At 37.5% G+C, this 19,700-nt stretch overlaps 1 protein-coding gene across 1 annotated transcript; it reads right to left on the reverse strand.

Annotated features, from left to right (window-relative positions):
* Positions 1–862: 862 nt before the first annotated feature.
* On the reverse strand, positions 863–19,067 carry LOC127864558 (tRNA (uracil-5-)-methyltransferase homolog A-like). The gene is made up of 10 exons (XM_052404303.1): positions 19,011–19,067; positions 17,517–17,663; positions 16,394–16,497; positions 15,639–15,684; positions 15,246–15,306; positions 14,495–14,617; positions 11,762–11,833; positions 10,210–10,329; positions 4,890–4,986; positions 863–3,253 (listed from the first exon to the last, which is right to left on the reverse strand). Exons 1-10 carry the CDS (start codon positions 19,065–19,067, stop codon positions 3,121–3,123), a joined length of 960 nt encoding a protein of 319 aa, XP_052260263.1. The 3' UTR covers positions 863–3,120.
* Positions 19,068–19,700: the final 633 nt, after the last annotated feature.

The raw sequence follows: 19,700 nt of genomic DNA on the forward strand, positions 1-19,700 counted from the left end.
ACCATGATCGGTTACGTAATTGGTTTGTTTGTATTTTATCAGTATTTCACGCGCGTTGTTCCTAAGCAAGATAAGCTAATCTGAGCGCTGTGACAGTGATGAGTACTGTGTGAACATTCTTACACCAGGATGGATAGTAAGTTGGTTCATTTTCCTAGTTCCCTTTTCCTTATTCGAATAAGGAAAAAAACTGTTCCTTATTCAAGCTTAACATATTTGATATAGGGTTTGAAAGAAAAATAATGCATACAATTCTTAAGTAAATCTAAACAAAATAACTCGAATAGATTTACTTTATGTATTACGTTACATGTTCATGTTTCTTCCTCGAGCTTGCATAGGATTTCTTGTTTAAACCGAACCAATATTTTCGAACTCGGATACCAACTTCACATCCACAAAACCTTAAGCATATAACATTATTTTATATGTATGTGATATAAAAGTGCAATCTTGTACATTTCAACATGTATGTTTTTATTTATAATCCCGTTCCTTTTTCGCGGTCGAATAAGGAAAAAGGAACCAGTTCCTTATTCCTAATTCAAGCCGATAAGGAACTTGCATTTTCTTAACTAAAACATCAACGAAATTGATCCAAAGTTAACCACATATAAACGAACATCATTATATATAGATTGTATAATAAAAATACTAATTGCAATACATTTCTACTTAGTTTTAAGTAATGATAATTCAGTTCCTTATTCAGTTTGAATAAGGAACTGGCTCCTTATTCCTTATTCAAATCGAATAAGGAACTGGCAGTTCCTTACTTAACAAATAAATTAATATGAATAAAGAGACGCATTAATCAAGGAAAATCACTTTAAATGTAGGTTGGGAATAAAAAAATATGTAATTATTACTGTACATTTATTTCATGTATTCTTTTGTAATGATAACATAGTGCAGTTTTCGCGGCTGAATAGGGAAAGCGCAACCAGCTGCAATATCTAAAATATCACTTATAACTACCGAGAACTGTGCAAATGTGTCGGTTCCCCCAACTTTTAATCGTGCATTTATGTTGAAGGTTGCCGGATGTAACGTAGATCGAGTTTGTTTCGCATTGTTCAGTTATATGAAATCCAGTTTGTTTCGCATTGTTCAGTTACTAGTATTTGAAATCTAGTTTGTTTCGCATTATTCGCGGACACAACCATTTTCGGCCAGAAGTTTCGGTTGCAAAACCTGTTTTTGTGCCATTTTGTAATGGAATCTGTGGTTTCTACGGTCATTAAAATCGCTCAATAGCCAATATCCTTTTACACTACATTTGCTGAATGAGCTGAAGAACCATATATCCATGTTTTTTGACTGAGATAATAGTGGTGAAAGCCACAAGGGAAGTAACTCATCTTTAAACATTCTTCACTTATCAAAGGGAAGTCACTTGTGTAAACTGTTATTAAATGTAGTCGGAGCATAATTGAGAATTATAATTATTTTTTTGCGTAGTCCAGTCTTATGGATGTAAATCATTTGTCCTTAACGAATATGTATACATGATGTTCGCACCTAGTGTATTATGCAGTACATTTGTATGTTAATTATGGTTTCTTAGTTTCCTTGTCTGTAATCTCTTCATGTATAGGTAAAATATAACATTAAAGGGATCAAGAAGATAATATTGAATAGTCTTTACAAAATAACATTCAAAAATACAGCTTGTTCACTTTGTATAGCATGAAATTCCGATTAAATGCAGTGGGTTGGAATTTTAACTGCAATTATTTGCATAAGCATCCATATTTGCAGTCATCTTGCCTATAATCTGGCATTTAATTTCGATTATTTAACTTCTAAAACATAAACTATCATAACATTATTCTATTTTAGGCTGAAAAGATCCAAAATAATTGATAGTCATGATTATATCAACATATACGTAAAAATGCTGCAAACGGCGGCCATCTTGGACGCCATCTTGGATTTCTCGAAAACCCCAAAGATACCAGCCCGCCATCACTTGGATTCGTCATCAGTAACATATCCCCTTACAAAAAACACTTAAACATTTACTATACACCTCAGTGTTGGGTATTTGTCATTTTCTGCCAGACTTTTATGAAAATAACCAAATACCTTATAATTAGGGATGGCATCGAATACCAATATTGGTATTCGAATGTTCGCAAACTCATTCAATCGAATATTCGAATATTCGCATAAAACGGCTGGATTGATTTTTCCTTGTTATGTGTTAATTTCCATAGGTTTGTAAGTTATATCCGTTTGCTAAATACGAGGCTGTTTATTAACGTTGCTATCGAATAATTGTATCGCTGTCGACTAATACTATGACCGATACTGTGATCGGGCACAAATAGAATGAAAACATCGTGTCATAGAATTTTATTTTTTAATGATTACACAGATTTGTAGCAGACCGCGCATATGTAAAACTAAGTTTACACACATTACACGTTGCGGTCTTCTTATCCACAGGCCGTGTAAAGCATTCCATACTGCAGAAAGGGCTGGTGGTATTTTCAGATTTGAATTATGATTCCTTGATGATTGTTTAATTAATATCATCTGTTACTTTTGAGTAATTTAAATGTCTGTTTAAACTGTGATCACAAAAACTAAATTACTATTCGCTAGTAAATTGAAGCCCTCAATTGGTACCTAATTGACAAACAACAGTTCGGGCCCTTTCTTATAGTAAGTATATTGCATTGCGCGATTTGAGTAATTCACACATTTTAATGGCTATACATACTGTGATCACAAAACGTAATTATTATTCGCCAGTCAATTGAAACCGTTAATTGGCACCCCATTGGCAAACAACAGTCGGGACCTTTCTAAGAGCTTGTATATTGCATTGCGCAATCAACGCTGATACGGGCCGCGTTATCAGTTTGACACGAATAACGTCACGTCAAACATGCTACTACCAAGTGATTTCGTTTGAATTTATGTAAGCGGTTTGCAGGTCATTAAATATTGGTGAAATTACGTTTGGAAAAACATGCGAAGATGCGAATATCATTTTTATTATTCGAATGCTGACCATTCAATCGAATATTCGAATAATTTTGCCATCCCTACTTATAATTTTCATTTTTTATTAATACAATAAAAAGAGTACAAGGCAGTTAAAAAATAACATCATTTGTCCGACTCCCGTTCAAAAAGTACAACTAATTCACAGTGACTGGTCAGTGGGAACAAGTCTACAGGAACTGCTTTAATAGGCAAAAACCGGGACCCAGTCAGTCTCTTGGAAGTGGGACGGACAAGGCTGAAAGAAATAATTGTGGAGTTTATTCACCAGTCATTTGCTAAAAATTGACATTTTTCACAAAATAAAAGTCATATATTTTATCACTAAAGATGTTATTATTGACCTATATAAAAGTATTTCAATTACTACAATGAAAAACCATGTTCAACGGGTACCGGTCAACTCGTCCCCAAGTCAACTCGTCCCACGGTCAACTCGTACCCATTTTGGTCAACTCGTCCCTGTTTTTGGTCAACTCGTCCCTACCCGAGTCAACTCGTACCCGACATACAGAAATATACAGAAGTAGGTGTAGAATAGTCAGTTTATAAGTCTAAAACATAGAGATGATGTCTAATATTCTCTTAATGTTTTTCCCTTGAATAATCTAAGCATACGATTGTCTTTCATAGGTAATTTATCTGCTGCGGATATGTATAAAGCAGGGAAAGGGTTGATGAAAATTGTCACTTGTAATCGGTGTTTTTCAAAGGTTATTCGTTTTTAAGGGTGTGAAAGGGGTTATTCACAGCGTACGATAATTTATTGACTTGCATTATTCAATCAAAGTTAAGTGGTATTTTAATTAATCAGTGTTACTTTGATAAGCATGTTTTACATGGGAAATGGTGTGAAAGGTGAAATATACAGCGTACGTTAATTAGTTGCCTATTATGATTCAATTAAAGTTAATTGGTAGTAAAATGATCAAAATTTACTTTAAATTAATAAGCATGTTTATCACGGAACATTGAATGGTTATAATGTCCATTGAATTACAAATGCTGTTTTTATTTGTGAGCGTTAGCAGACACAATTTCGCAAGTCAGTATGGGTTTAGCTACGCTAGGAACCGTAACCCGTGACTGCCTGTGTGGATAACTGCAGTAAAATTAAGCAGACGACAAAAAAGCGTCTGCTCTAACCACTGCATCTGCCTGTTCTCACTGGTACAGTACATAGTGTGTATTTAACAGCTTGTAAGACAACGTTGGCCAGTCTAGTGTTTATCATTGAGATCTGTACATATTGGCTGCTTTCAGGGAAAACAGGGCTTAATGCATGTCAAATAAGATTAGCCTGTTCACACTGATTAGCTGTATCAATGATTTAAAAACAAAAAAACACATCTCAACCTGTGTTTTAAGACACACTGTTTATAAATTTGAATGGGTTGTGGTCATTTTAAACTTGCGATATCAAAAGCTATAACAAAATTTTCAAAACTGAGTTGCGTCTAAGATTATACAACAGCGAACAAATACAGTGCCTTCAGTGCTTTGATTAACTAAACGGATGAGTCATTGTGTTCATGGTGAAAAACTTTGTTATTTTGTGAAAGTTGTGAAATACAAATGCTATGTTAAACTCTATTTTTTGTGTTTCTTATTTATGTGTTTGCATAAATTACGCATCTCGAGCTCATTGCCAAATGAATAGTTTTTATAAGGTACGAGTTGACCATGGGACGAGTTGACTTGGGGACAAGTTGACCAATATGGGGACGAGTTGACCACCAGACGAGTTGACTTGGGGACGAGTTGACTGTAAACCTGTTCAACCGATTCATTTCGCGATTGAGGAATGGTAACCTTTTATAATGAAAAGTTCAAGAAAAATAATTATAAAGTATAACAGATCTATATGTACTTACTCAATAAAATTATTCATGGCTCCATTCATATTGCAAGACACGTAGACCAATCTTTTGATATTTCTACAATTTCTAATTGACACAATGACACTGGAATCTGAAATAAAGTAAAAATAATGTAGCCATGATGTCAATTTAACCCTTTAAGCGCTGGAACCGGATTTTGAAGGCCTTTGCAAACAGTTTGGATCCAGATGAGACGCCACAGAACGTGGCGTCTCATCAGGATCCAAACTGTTTGCTATTCTGATAGTGTTCTTTGAAAAAAATCACAGAAAATGCTAATTTTAGAAATTCAGCAGAAGACGTTTTAGCAGAAAACAAATTTCCCAGCATGCAAAGGGTTAAATGAATGCATGAACACTCACCAACAATTAACTAGACACTTCTTTGTATGCTATGTTCAAAAGTAAATAACTCAGGAATTTAGGGTTAACAAATATGGCTTAAACCTCTACACAACATAATGATGACATCTTACAAGTTTCAATTTAATCACTTGAGAAATGTGGAAGCAATTTGCCCCACACAATTATTACATTTTAAGTGCACTGACTGACTGACTTCCTGAATGACTCCATTAAACCGCACCCCTTCAGCATTATAAAGATTAAAGATTAAAGATTGCACAAGATTATATTGTTCCAGATGGTATATTTAAATAATAAAACACATGTTTGCAAATACCATTTGTATGAAAATAATTCGTATGGAGAAATGACAATTTGTCCAATCAAACAATCTTTTTTATTGATAGAGGGTGCTTGCTTTTGACATTATTGGTTTTAACATATTTATTTTTATCAAATCTGAAGTGGGATTGGAAAACAAGTTTAAAGCAAGATATGTGTTTGTCAAAAACACAATGCCCCCTACTTTTCCGCTTTGATTTTTGTTGTTTATCATTTGGCAGGTGCAGATAATTATCTCCCTTTAAAGCTTATTACTTCCCTTGGATTTGTATGTTGGACCTTTGACCTTGAATGATGACCTTGACGTTTTACCACTCAAAATGTGCAGCTCCATGAGATACAAATGCATGCTAAAAATCAAGTTGCTATCTTCAATATTGCAAAAGTTATGGCCAATGTTAAAGTTTTCAGACAGATCACAGACTGACAGACAGTTCAACTGCTATATGCCACCCTACCGTGGGCATAAAAACATCACTTTTAATAAACATTATTAAAAGCATTAAGCATCACTGATCTAGGAGAAAAAAGATGCAACTCCTAATAAATGTTTAAAATATATCAGTATACAAATCTTGATTTTAACTGTACTTATAAAGGCATATTTTTAATTACATATCGATGGTCCCAATTCAAAATGCCGAACCTACATTTTTTGGCATTTCGCGATTTTGATACTGTGCAAAGCGGGAAATCAATGCGCATATACCCCCAAAATAACGAACTAGTTAACCAATCGCAACAGCTCAAAAAAGTCATGTGATGTAGTGACGAACCGCAATTGAATGAAGTCAAAATGACGAAGCTGCAAAAAATTGTAACTTCGGCATTTTGCGCGCTAATTATATTATTTAAGTATCAATATAGCCATGTATGTTTAAGGTAAATTGACGAAGCTATGGATCCCAGGATTGAGCCCCTGTTTGAGCACTTGCCTTGTTAGCGACTGGGTTCAGGATTCCATCCCTGGTCTGAGAACTAGCAACGTAAGCGTCGGATCCCGGTTTCGAGTCCCGAAGCACTCGCTTCATAAGAGAATGGTCCATGGATTTTGGATTCGAACCCGGGACCCTTCTTGTAAAGGGCGATTGCTCTGACCGGGGCTCGATCCCGGGAACCATCGTTTACGTGGGGAGAGCTAGATGCCTAAGTTTTCGGCGGTCCCTGGGTTTGAATCACGGTGGAGCATTAGCCCTGAAAGCTTTGGGTCTCTAGATCGAGCCTCGGTGCACCAACAGTGACAGGTCCCGGCTTCGAGCCCCAGTCTGAGTACTAGCCCTGAAAGCTATGGATCCCGGGTTCAAGCCTGTGTCTTACCACTTGCCCAGTAAGGGAAGGATCCCGTTTGCGAACCTCAGTCTGAGCACTCGCACCGAAAGCTACGGGTTCACACAGGGACTCGAACCAAACAGCCGTCGCTAACATACCATACTGAGCACTCGCCTTCTAAGCGACCGGTTGCCGAAATGAGCACTAGCTCCGTAAGCAACATTTCCTGGTTTCGAGTCCCGGAATAAGAGCTCGCCTTGCAAGCGATGGGTGTTCGGGTTCGAGCGCCGGTCTGAGCACTAGCCCTGTAACTATAAATCCCGCATTTTTCGGGTCCGGCGCTTAGACTATGACTTGGATCAGGGTCCGTTCGCTTAAATGGTAAGTACTTAGCCGGGATTTTAGCCCGGGGCCCATAGCATACAGGATGAGTGCTCGGGCAGGGCCTCCAAACCGGGACCCGTTACGTAGAGTGCGAATGCTCAGACTGGGGTCCCAGTCGCTTACAGGGAAAGTCCTTGGACTGGGGCTAAAACCCAAAGACCCATCGTTCAAAAAGGGAGCTATCAGGCCTGGATTCGAAACCGGAATCCGTCGCTTATGTGGCTAGTTTTCACACCAGCGTTCGAACCCTGAGCCCAGTCGCTAACTTGGCGATTGCTCAGATAGGGTCTCAAATCTGGGATCCATGGCTTACATGGCATGTGCTCAGACAGGGTTCGAATCGGGGATCTATAGCTTACAGGGATAGTGCTCAGACCGGCGCTCGAACCCGAGCACCTAGTAGTATAAGGGGTACTAATTGTGATAAAACGGTAAAGATGAAACGCCGATCTGATTGGTTAAACTTAAAGTAGTGGCCTCAACTTAGTAGGTCCCACAAGTTATTTAGTTGAGGCAACAACTAATAAGTTGTGGGAACAAGTTATGAAGTTGTCTCCACAAGTTTCTAAGTTGAGGCCTCAACTTGCAAAGTTGTTCCCGCAAGTTATTAAGTTGAAGGAATAACTTAGTAAGTTAAATGAACAAATTACAAAGTTGAGGCTTCAACTTAATAAGTTTTGGGAACAAGTAAGGAAGTTGTGGCCACAAGTTACTAAGCTGAGGTCTCAACTTAATAAGTTGTGGGGACAACGTACTTAGTTGTTTCCACAAGTTATTTTAAAAGTTGTTTCCACAAGTTATTAAGTTGAAGCCACAACTTATGAAGTTGTTCCCTCAACTTTATAAGTTGTTCCCACAAGTTACTAAGCTGAGGCCACAATATAAATAAAGAATTGCGGTTGTCACCTCTGTGCCACCGTGTAAAACAGAAAAACACGCATTGCTTTGCTATATCTAATGGAAAACAGTGGAATAATTTATTCTATTGAAACGATATCTATTACAATTAGCTGTCCAATTTGCCGAAACATCACATAAATGCAAGTCTAAATGACGAAGATACATTTTACAGCAGATTTATTAACTTAACGTCAAATTAATTCCATACGAACATGCTCTATCACGAGACACTTTTAAAAATGTTAAAAATAATATTTATTTGATTTTGTGCAAGAAATGTTTAACAAAAATACGTCTCTTGAAAACTTGTGTTTTTGTAAGTTCGGCATTTTGAATTGGGACCATCGATATAAGCTTTGCTGTGAGAACATGGGGAATACTGCCTGTGCAAAAAATGCCATTTCAGATAAGATCGGCATTTCGCACATGCTTATCAGGGACAATTCTTTCAACCTAAACTAAACTTTTGTTAACAAGAGACTTCCTTTAACCTAAAATTGCAACAAGAGGCCCCAAAAGGCCCAAAGTCGCCCACCTCAGATACAAAGGAACTGACCTGATGTGTGCAGCCCAAGATATCATTAGAACAAATGTTCTGACCAAGTCATGAAGACTGATCTATAAATATGACTTTAAGAATGTTAACAAGGTTTTACTTAAGACATATAAGCAACAAGGGACAAAATTGTAACAAAACCAGGTTTTCATTGTGAAAAAAAAATCTGATAAAGGGAGAAAACTCAAACTGAACTTTTGAAATGAACAAACAAAATTAACCCCCTTTGTAAGTTTGTTTTAAAAAAAATCTATTTTTAGTCGTGGCGACCTTGACATTGGAGATATTGACGTGATTCTTTCCTGCGACACACCGTCCCATGATGGTGAACAAATGTGCCAAATGATTTTAAAATCTCACAACGAATGACATAGTTATGGCCAGGACAAGCTCATTTATGGCCATTTTTGACCTTTGAACTCAAAGTGTGACCTTGACCTTGGAGATATCGACGTAATTATTTCGCGCGACACACCGTCCAATGATGGTGAACAAATGTGCCAAATGATTTTAAAATCTGACAATGAACGACAAAGTTATGGCCCGGACAAGCTTGTTCCGCCCGCCCGCCAGCCCGCCCACATTTGCCAATCTAATAACCAGATTTTTCCTTCGGAAAACCTGGTTAAAAATACCCCGCACCCTGGGGGCCATGTTCAATAAAGGCTGGACTATAAATGAGACTTAAACAGTTTTACTATAGCCATCTAAGGAAAAATGCCCCACCCCCTAGCGAATATATTTTTCAACAAACAGGAACCTTTTGCAAACTCATCCAAGATATCATTAGGACAAATGTTTTGACCAAGTTTCAAGAAGATCGGACAATATATGAGACTCTAAAGTGTTAACAGGTTTTACTATAGCCATATTAGGAAAAATGCCTGGCCCACTGTCGGCTATGTTTTTCAACCAACCAACACAATTTTTGAACTCATCCTAGATAACATTGGCACAAATGTTCAAAACCAACAATAAATGTGGCTTCTAAAGTGTTACCAAGGCAAATGTTGACGCCGCACAACGCACAATGCACGACAGAAAAAAAGGCCAACACAAAAGCTCACCATGCTCACCATGAGCACATTGTGCACGGGTGAGCTAATAAAAGCGGAAAGTGTCATAGCTGATTAGCCTGTGTGGAGTGCACATACTTCTTTGGGAAGAAACTTTACGCACATGCATTAAGTCCTATTTTTGTCAGAGCAAGGTTCAAATTCATTCTGACAATCAATTGAGCCTTATTCTGAGAAAACTGGGCTTAATGCATGTGCGTAAAGTGTCATCCCAGATTAGCCTGTGCAGTCCGCACAGGCTAATCAGGGATGACGCTTTCCGCTTTTATGGTATTTTTAGTTTCAAGGAAGTCCCTCCTTACCGAAAATCAAATTTAGGTGGAAAGTGTCGCCCTGATTAGCCTGTGTGGACTGCACAGGCTAATCTGGGATGACAGTTTACGCACATTCATTCAGCCCAGTTTTCTCAGAACAAAAATAAAATGTAGGAAATACTATCTTACGCAGTCCGCTACGTGGTGGGTCAACTATAGCAACAACCTCATCAGAACCGCGGACCGACCTTGTGACCTCCTTAATGATATCCTCCGCCTTTGCACAGTGATACTCTACATTGGTTACACCTTCAATGATAAGCCATAAGAACATTTTTTCAATTTTATAGAAATCTCATGCTAATGGCAATGACACAGGATTAATTATTATTTTTTGTCAATTAGAATGGACCAAACTTCATTAAATAAAAGACGTGTTTGCTTACAAAAGATTCAGTTGAAGTTTATTATATTAAAATTTCCCCCCAATTTTGCCGTACAGCCAGAGATTTAGAAAAATAGTATTTATCTAAGAGTAAATGAAATTATTTTAATATCAAACATTAATCCTATGCTATAAGCAATCAGCATAGCTCTAGACAAGCATACACATTTGTGTAGCCCAGTCAGGCCTTAAGTAACAGAAGGTGTTGTGGTCTCATTAGCAGACAGAGTAGCTCCTGACCAGACTGCGCAGGCTTGTAAGAACTACGCTGAACACTTGAGGTATGCTGGCCACAGAGTAGCTCCTGACCAGACTGCGCAGGCTTGTAAGAACTACGCTGAACACTTGAGGTATGCTGGCTTGCGCAGGCTCGTAAGAACTACGCTGAACACTCGAGGTATGCTGGCTTGCGCAGGCTTGTAAGAACTACGCTGAACACTTGATGTATGCTGGCTTGCGCAGGCTTGTAAGAACTACGCTGAACACTTGAGGTATGCTGGCTTGCGCAGGCTTGTAAGAACTACGCTGAACACTTGAGGTATGCTGGCTTGTGCAGGCTTGTAAGAACTACGCTGAACACTTGAGGTATGCTAGCTTGGGCAGGCTTGTAAGAACTACGCTGAACACTTGAGGTATGCTGGCTTGCGCAGGCTTGTAAGAACTACGCTGAACACTTGAGGTATGCTGGCTTGCGCAGGCTTGTAAGAACTACGCTGAACACTTGAGGTATGCTGGCTTGCGCAGGCCTTTAAGGACTACGCTGAACACTTGAGGTATGCTGGCTTGCGCAGGCCTTTAAGGACTACGCTGAACACTTAAGGTATGCTGGCTTGCTCAGGCCTTTAAGGACTACGCTGAACACTTGAGGTATGCTGGCTTGCGCAGGCCTTTAAGGACTACGCTGAACACTTGAGGTATGCTGGCTTGCGCAGGCCTTTAAGGACTACGCTGAACACTTGAGGTATGCTGGCTTGCGCAGGCCTTTAAGGACTACGCTGAACACTTGAGGTATGCTGGCCACAGAGTAGCTCCTGACCAGATTGTGCAGGCTTGTAAGAACTATGCTGAACACTTGAGGTATGCTGGCCAGATTGTGCAGGCTTGTAAGAACTACGCTGAACACTTGAGGTATGCTGGCCACATATGGCATAATACCTATTCTGTATAATGTGTCTTTTTTTATCTTTTTCAAGATACAGCTTAAGTCAATATAAGCATCATTATCAGAATGTTTATTGAAATGTCTTAAAATGTGGTGAAAGCAGGACAACGTTGGACCCCTGACAGTGTACCTACCGTTCAACTGTGCATTAGTCTTGGCATCCTCAACAGCCTGGGAACACATCTCTACACCTATCACCTTACTCACTCGCTGAAATGGCAGGCACAATACATGTACAATTATTTTTAATTTATATTTTAACCCATTTACGCCTAGTGGAATCTCCCATCCTTCTAAATTGGATCAATTTATTTCCAAAATTAGGGCAGTCTAGTATATTATTTCTATAATTAGAATATTTCTTACAGAAATTCCTTTAAGCAAACAGCGCAGACCCAGATGAGACTTAGAGGTCACAGTGACCTTGACCTTTGACCTAGTGACCCCAAAATGGGTGTGGCATGTAAAACTCATCAAGGTGCATCTACATATGAAGGTTCAAAGTTGTAGGTTGGAGCACTTTTCATTTTAGAGCCAATGTTCAAAACCTTAACAAAAACCTTAACACGGACGGCAGACACGACAAGCTAGCTATGACAATACCTCGGGTTTTCTCCGAAAACAGCCGATAAATAAAATAAATAATAAAACAAGGGACAAAATTGTCACAAAACCAGGTTTTCATTGTGAAAAAAAAATCTGATTAAGGGAGACAACTCAAACTGAACTTTTGAAATGAACAAACAAAATTAAACCCCCTTTGTAAGTTTGTTTCAAAATAAATATATTTTAAGTTGTGGTGATATTGGAGATATTGACGTGATTCTTTCGTGCGACACACCGTCCCATGATGGTGAACAAATGTGCCAAATAATTGTAAAATCTCACAATGAATGACATAGTTATGGCCCAGACAAGCTCATTTATTGCCAATTTTGACCTTTGAACTCAAAGTGTGACCTTGACCTTGGAGATATCGACGTAATTATTTCGCGCCGACACACCGTCCAATGATGGTGAACAAATGTGCCAAATGATTTTAAAATATGACAATGAACGACATAGTTATGGCCCGGACAAGCTTGTTCCGCCCGCCCGCCAGCCAGCCAGCCAGCCAGCCCGCCCGCATTCGCCAATCTAATAACCAGTTTTTTCCTTCGGAAAACCTGGTTAACAACACATAACTTAAATTCTTCGAGGCACATTAAATTTCAATTCTTCAACCAGTTAGGGAGGGGCGAAGATGGTCATTTACGATAAAAGATCCACACCAACTTAAAATATGGTATTGTTTAATCATTAATAACATTATCTCCTTATAATTTGTTATGAAATTGTTGCTTAAAAACTTATATCGTGTTTATTTAAGCTGAATCAAGGAATTAATTTTGTATTCATAAAAAGTTGTACGGGAAACTATAAGCTGCCACTTGAAAATCAGTAGTTGTAGAAATAATATGAATAACAAGATGTGTTTGTGAAACACTATGTCCCCGTTTATGACGTTTGACCTTGGAGGATGAACCTTGACCTTGACCCTTCACCACTCAAAATGTGCAGCTCCATGAGATACACATGCATGTCAAATATAAATTGTTAGCTTCAATATTGCAGAAGTGACATTACATGAGCAATTTTGACCCATATATTTGACCTTGAAGGATGACCTTGACCTTTCACCACTCAAAATGTGCAGCACCATGAGATACACATGCATGCCAAATATCAAGTTGCTATCTTCATATTGCAAAAGTACTCATCAAATGAGCGAATTTGGCCACATATATTTGACCTCTGACCTTGAAGGATGACCTTGACCTTTCACCACTCAAAATGTGCAGCTCCACGAGATACACATGCATGCCAAATATCAAGTTGCTATCTTGAATATTGAAATATTGCAAAAGTGCACATTAAATGGGCGATTTTGACCCATATATTTGACCTTTGACCTTGAAGGACTACCATGACCTTGACCTTTCACCACTCAAAACGTGCAGCTCCACGAGCATGCCAAATATCAAGTTGCTATCTTGAATATTGAAATATTGCAAAAGTGTACATTAAATGAGAGATTTTGACCCATATATTTGACCTTTGACCTTTAAGGATGACCTTGACCTTGACCTTTCACCACTCAAAATGTGCAGCTCCATGAGATACATATGCATGCCAAATATCAAGTTGCTATCTTCAATATTGCAAAAGTTATTGCAAATGTTAAAGTTGGCGCAAACCAACAAACAGACCAACAGACAGGGCAAAAACAATATGTCCCCCACTACTATAGTGGGGGACATAAAAATGTACAAAAAGAACTGCTTCACACATACCCACTATTAATATCGGGACTTAAATGTAGCAAATTAATCGTTAAAGGTGATATTTGTAGCTATGAGTCATTGTAGCACTAGACCTGACTGCACATCCGCAGTCATGGCAGGAGCTACCCTGTCTGCTATAAAGTCATGCCATGTTTCATCGTCTCATTAGCATTCTGTGACAGCTCCTGACAAGACCCGCGCTTTCCATATATGAAATAAGACGCATTTTCAAATGACACGAGTTATATCATGTTACAAGCTCCTGTAACATTAACCTTTAAGCAGTCCACCTTGAAATCGATCTGCATAGCAATGTTTCTCCCTCACTTACCATCTGACATTGTCCATCTTACAACGTGGGATGATAATAGGTCAAACTGTTTTCTTGATAATGTGCAGACACAAAATGATTCACATACCGACGGACGATTCAGCCAACATATATCAGACACATACAAAAGTTAAATACTCAAACTTAACAACAAATGCTGTGTGATTTTTTACATGCTGTTTATCTTTTTCTTGTTCTGTGCAAATGGTTACCTTGGGCAACCGTGAGACCAATGGTGCCAGTCCCACAGCAGATATCGAGGACCGTTGTAGAGTTGCTGGGACCACACCAGTCAGCTACAGTCTGGTACAATACCTCTGCACCGGCAGTGTTCACTGAAACACAATAACAAAAGACTTGAATTCAAACGTAACATTTTTGTTTGATCAATCATTAAAATCATTGATAATTTTAGGGACATTTTTACCAGCGAAGGCTGAAACCACAGGTGGTTTGCGTGTGGCTATGATATTTATAAGTGAAAACATCATTTTGATAATAAATAATCAAATTATAACGAAAACGTGGCGTCTCATCAGGATCCAAACTGTTTGCTATTCTGATAGTATTCTTTGAAAAAAATCGAAGAAAATGCTAATTGTAGAAATTCAGCAGACGACATTTTAGCAGACTATAAATTTCCCAGCATGCAAAGGGATAGATGTATATTCACGTGTGTAATTGTTGACCGATTTTTCTGCTGCTTACAAGAAATTTTACGGATTTATAAAATCTGGCATATTTGTTGGATCTTATATTTGTTCACTGTTTTTACATGTCAGATAAAAAAGGCTTTAGACATGATCATTCATAATATTAAATTACGTGGTAGAGCAGACCAATCAATGAAAATAAATGTCAGATGAATAACGTATGTTTCCTGGTATTTTTTATTTCTATTTGTTTTGGTACAACGATGGTAAAAATTCTTCATTAAGAAACAATAACAAAGGTTGACCCTACCTTGAAAGAAAGCACTCGGTGAAATTTGAAACTTCAACCCGAGCAAAGATTCTGTGATGCTCTGAAAAAACATATTCTCACATGTCTTAGGTAGATTTTACATCTTATCAAATTATAATACATTGTCACTTCCATAAGAGGAAGGAACAATGTTTCAGCATTTTCAAATATACGTTTGTGACAAAAAAAAAGATTTTCTTAGAATAAATAGTTGTCAATTTTGTGACTAAGATCCAGTGATATAAAAAAAGTTGCACTGAATAGGCAAAGTAAATGCTTAATCACAAGCACAAGTAAATATACCTGTACACAATATCTTAAGAATAAGTGGAAATTATTGGAAATGTTTCAAACTTATAAATGCACAAAACATTATAATAAACCTTGGTTCACCTTGTCTCCAAATAAATGCTCGAAAGGGGCATCTGAACAAGTAGTTCTGTAGAAAAGATGTAAAGAAAGGGATTATTAAAGCCACACACCTTATTTGGAATAGTAAATTTTAAGTATAAATAAGAAACATATTTTATCTATGCCAATTAGAATATATCTGGTGGTTACAAGGTAGAAATCCGTCTTTTTTGCGCTTTAAAACTTAAAAATAATAGCGTTTGTCGAAATGAATGATGTATACGTCAAGAAATCCTACTTTCGGTTTTAAAAGCGGTACCGTTTGAACAAAAATTAATTACTTGCTAACTAGGCTATAGATTTAATCACAATTTTGCACACTTTCAAATTGCATCTATACGTATTGATTAACGTGTATTTCATTTCAAAGTCAGAGGCAAGGTGTGTGGCTTAAACAAAACAACAATGGCAATTTCCTTTCCATACGCTTTGACTTAATATAATTATATTTTTTGTCAGGATTCTCTGATTGTGTTTGGAGACTCCCTCGTTGTAAAGCTGATGGTATAAGAAGTTGGATACTTGTGACATTATACATGTTCTATACTTAAAATGGCTGGTATTCTTTGACATAGAATCAGAGCAAAAGTCTGCTTGTGCATAATTTATATTTTATTTCATTGTCAAAGTCTTAGTTCACTTCATTTAAAATGCTTCTTCCATCAGACACTACAAAACAATAAAACAATATACAGAATTTTTAAAACATAAGTTTGTCTAACGCAGCTTCTCCCTACTTGTCAGTGTGAGCCCTGAAGTAGCAGCTGGTGACTGTCACATCCTTGCCATCGCTCTCACTCAAGAACTGCCTCAGATTCTCCTTGACTTTATTCAGAGTCTCCTACAATGGCAGCAAACCCACGTCAATGTCACATCACTAAAACCTTTATCCCAGATTTCAGTTTTGCTTGCCAAAGTTCACTACTTAATATCAGCCACACACATAGAATTCCCAACTGTCAATTAAGGTATCAAGTATTGGAGGCATTAAAAACCGCGGATCTCAAAGGAAAATGACTTGTTTACACACGAGAACCATCAAAGCACAAATCATGTATTGCCTCCAGCATAACAACTTTGAATTTGCTAATGATCAGAAAAAGCAAACAAGAATAATTTAAAATAACCCTATGCTTGAAGCTGTAGTGTTGATAGCTTAACTTCACATTTCTTACATTATTGTCTTACAAGTAGTGACAGCAATACATGTTAGTTGTGAGAAAAAAAAATGACCTTCGTAGCTCACTAACAGAGGTTAAAAACTGCATGGTCATACAAGGTGTGGAAACAAACTAAAACTTGTATTAGTTCTCACTGCCTTAACTTTTTATTTTAAACAGACACTCTAGATACGTTCTTGTCTTTTAGAATTGCAAATAGTAAATTTGAGCCATTTAAATGATGTTTTCTGTTTAAAACAAGTTGTTTTTTCCTTAATTTGATAAAGTGGAAGACATTTCACAAGGTAAACAAAAGGGGGTAGCATCATCATTTTAAAGAATCTCCCCTGGACTAATTTCGACATATAAAGGCATCTGCTTAACAAGGAAAAAAGCCCTAAATCATTGAGGGGTGAGCTTATATGTAAGATACTTGGCAAAGTAATGAATGGGAACTTGTATTACCTCTTTTTCAGTAGTTGTGATAAGAGAATCTCTCTTTGCTAAATATTGTTTGTTTTGTTATGTAAAAGTTAATATTGTTAAAATGTACAATTTTGCGTAGTAATATGCATATATTTTTCGTTAACTCTGTACGGTGTTGAGTGGGATGCCCTCAACCTACACATACCTATTCATGAGTATAATACAATAAATTGAACGGGGGAAAAAAAAGAAGAAAAACAAGTAAACACGGTACCTGTGTAAGGCTCTGCGGGTGAAAGTCCACCATGACCATGAGGTGAGCCAGCCTGCTAGTGCGCACTGTCAGCTGTCTCCAGTAACCCTCGTGGGTCTCCGGGTTGAAGGCAGGGTATGGGCTCTGGTCCAGGTACCCTTGGAACAGCTACAGAGGAGAAAAGATTTCAGCAAAAAATAAAAAAGGTCTACCAAATGACACATATTAGCAATGCTAGACATTTTTCGATTGGACATGGACACCCAAACATTTTTTTTTTTTTTTTTTTTTTTTCTCAAACTCCACATATGCTGAAAGATGCACACACAATAAACAGCTTATCAAGTGCACATGCTGATCAATATGTTTGAATTGAACATGCTTTTTTGTTTGCTTAAAAAGGGCCGTTATTCATGTTATGAAAGCTTTGTCACGCAAAAAACATCAGTTCACTACCAGGTTAAAGTTAAAATAGTAAGAACAGGGTCTTAGAGAGAGTGTCTGACTTTGCAGGGAACTTTGTCCCCAACAAAAGCCTCCCATGAAATATCAGATCTAATCAGCTTGTAACAAAATAGGCAACATCATTAACAATCATATCGTCTTACTTTTTCATAACATATTTTGCATTTGAGCAATGTGTGTGGCTCCGTTACAATCCAGTCATAGTTTGTATGTAAGATTTGCATAGGTGTCGTAAAAATCGACATAATGAATAATATCATGGAATTAACTCAATAACCATAATGTTAATAAACCTATCTTAAGTACTATTTAATTAAGGCAGGATGACGATTTTAGTTTTTAATTATTTATAGAACCATAGGAACAACAATCTTATTTCATCAAATGGCGTTTTTTCCACATACAGGGGTTTCATCAGCCTAACTTAAGTTCCTTCCATGCTATAGCATGTTTTGGTATTCTTCTCTTATTTATACAGTAGACTATGCCAATACCGGACTCTCTGAATACTGGAACTCTCCCGATTCCGGACGGTCGGGCCAGTCCCGTATTTTCTCCTTCTATTTCTTTGTTAAAAAATGTTGAATAAACCGAACTCTCTGAAAACTGGAAACCGGACGGGTATCTCCGTAAATTTGGTCATTTTCATCGTAAAATACATTGAGTATACCGGACGGTCTAAATTCTCAAGATGCCCGAGGCGTGAAAATAACAATACCTAGTCAGCACAGCGAGTGCGGTGTCACACATTTTGCTGGCGCAATTATCGATAATCGGATTAAACATACCATAAAGGTGTCAAGTCGTTACCGCGCTATGGGGTCCGATTAAGTAATGTAAAACAAACTGTGAATGTCTATAATAGACGTGCGGTAACACCAAAAAGTGATTGACTCGATCGTTTTAATAATTATTTATTATCGCCTATGATAAACAATTTAATTAAAAATTAATGCATGCCGTTGCGACGATAACTTTCTTGTGATCTTCTCGGTATTTTACATTAGAATAAGATAAAGCTCATCACGGAATCAACTGCTCAACCAAAACCATCTCTGAAGGCATCGGCGAGCAATTCAAGATCGGGAAGTCAACGGTCGGCGACATCTTGAAGAAAAGAACGTCTATCAGGAGATTTTGAGATTATGAATATCTTAAAAAATTTATGACGCTGTTTTTTGCTTGTGTGTATGTTTTATGAAATGTGGTACATGTATGTATTGAATAATAAATCGTGTATCTACAACAATCTTATTTGTGTCGTCACTCGCCTATATGACAAATGCTGACAAATGCCACGTACGTACATGTATAAAGCACCACGCTCACTTTGGGATTAATCAAAACAAGTCGGTATGGATGTTTTTTTTGCTTTCAATCGATTAAAAACACATTTTTTAAGAATGCAATTAACATCATCAGTACCTGCGTACAGTTATCACATGGCATGTAAATGCATATTTTTTGTTTTATTTTTATGTGATTCTGTACACAATGCATACCATGTATATTTCGGCAATATGAAAACTCTTGGTAAACCGGAACTCTCTGAAAACCGGACGATTAGGCCGTTCCCGAGACCGTCCGTTTACAGAGAGTCTACTGATAAGCATATCAACCATAATTTTTTGTCTGACGAACTGAACTGAAATAAAATAATATTTTAAGTTCATAGTTATACAGCTGTTGATTCAAGGATTTTGAGAAAACCAACATCATTTGAAAATCCTCGCAATTAGG

The sequence above is a fragment of the Dreissena polymorpha genome, chromosome 1, assembly GCF_020536995.1.
Source record: "Dreissena polymorpha isolate Duluth1 chromosome 1, UMN_Dpol_1.0, whole genome shotgun sequence".
Classification (NCBI taxonomy): Eukaryota; Metazoa; Mollusca; class Bivalvia; order Myida; family Dreissenidae; genus Dreissena; species Dreissena polymorpha.

What these genes read in the sequence shown, in the direction of transcription:
- LOC127864558 (XM_052404303.1), bottom strand. Translation starts at nt 19,067, where the DNA reads ATGTCGCCGACCGTTGACTTCCCGATCTTGAATTGCTCGCCGATGCCT. An exon ending in TTCAGGGCTCACACTGACAA is followed by an intron (nt 15,685 to 16,393) that starts GTAGGGAGAAGC and finishes TCTTTTCTACAG; the next exon opens with AACTACTTGTTCAGATGCCC. An exon ending in ACCGAGTGCTTTCTTTCAAG is followed by an intron (nt 14,618 to 15,245) that starts GTAGGGTCAACC and finishes ATTGTGTTTCAG; the next exon opens with TGAACACTGCCGGTGCAGAG.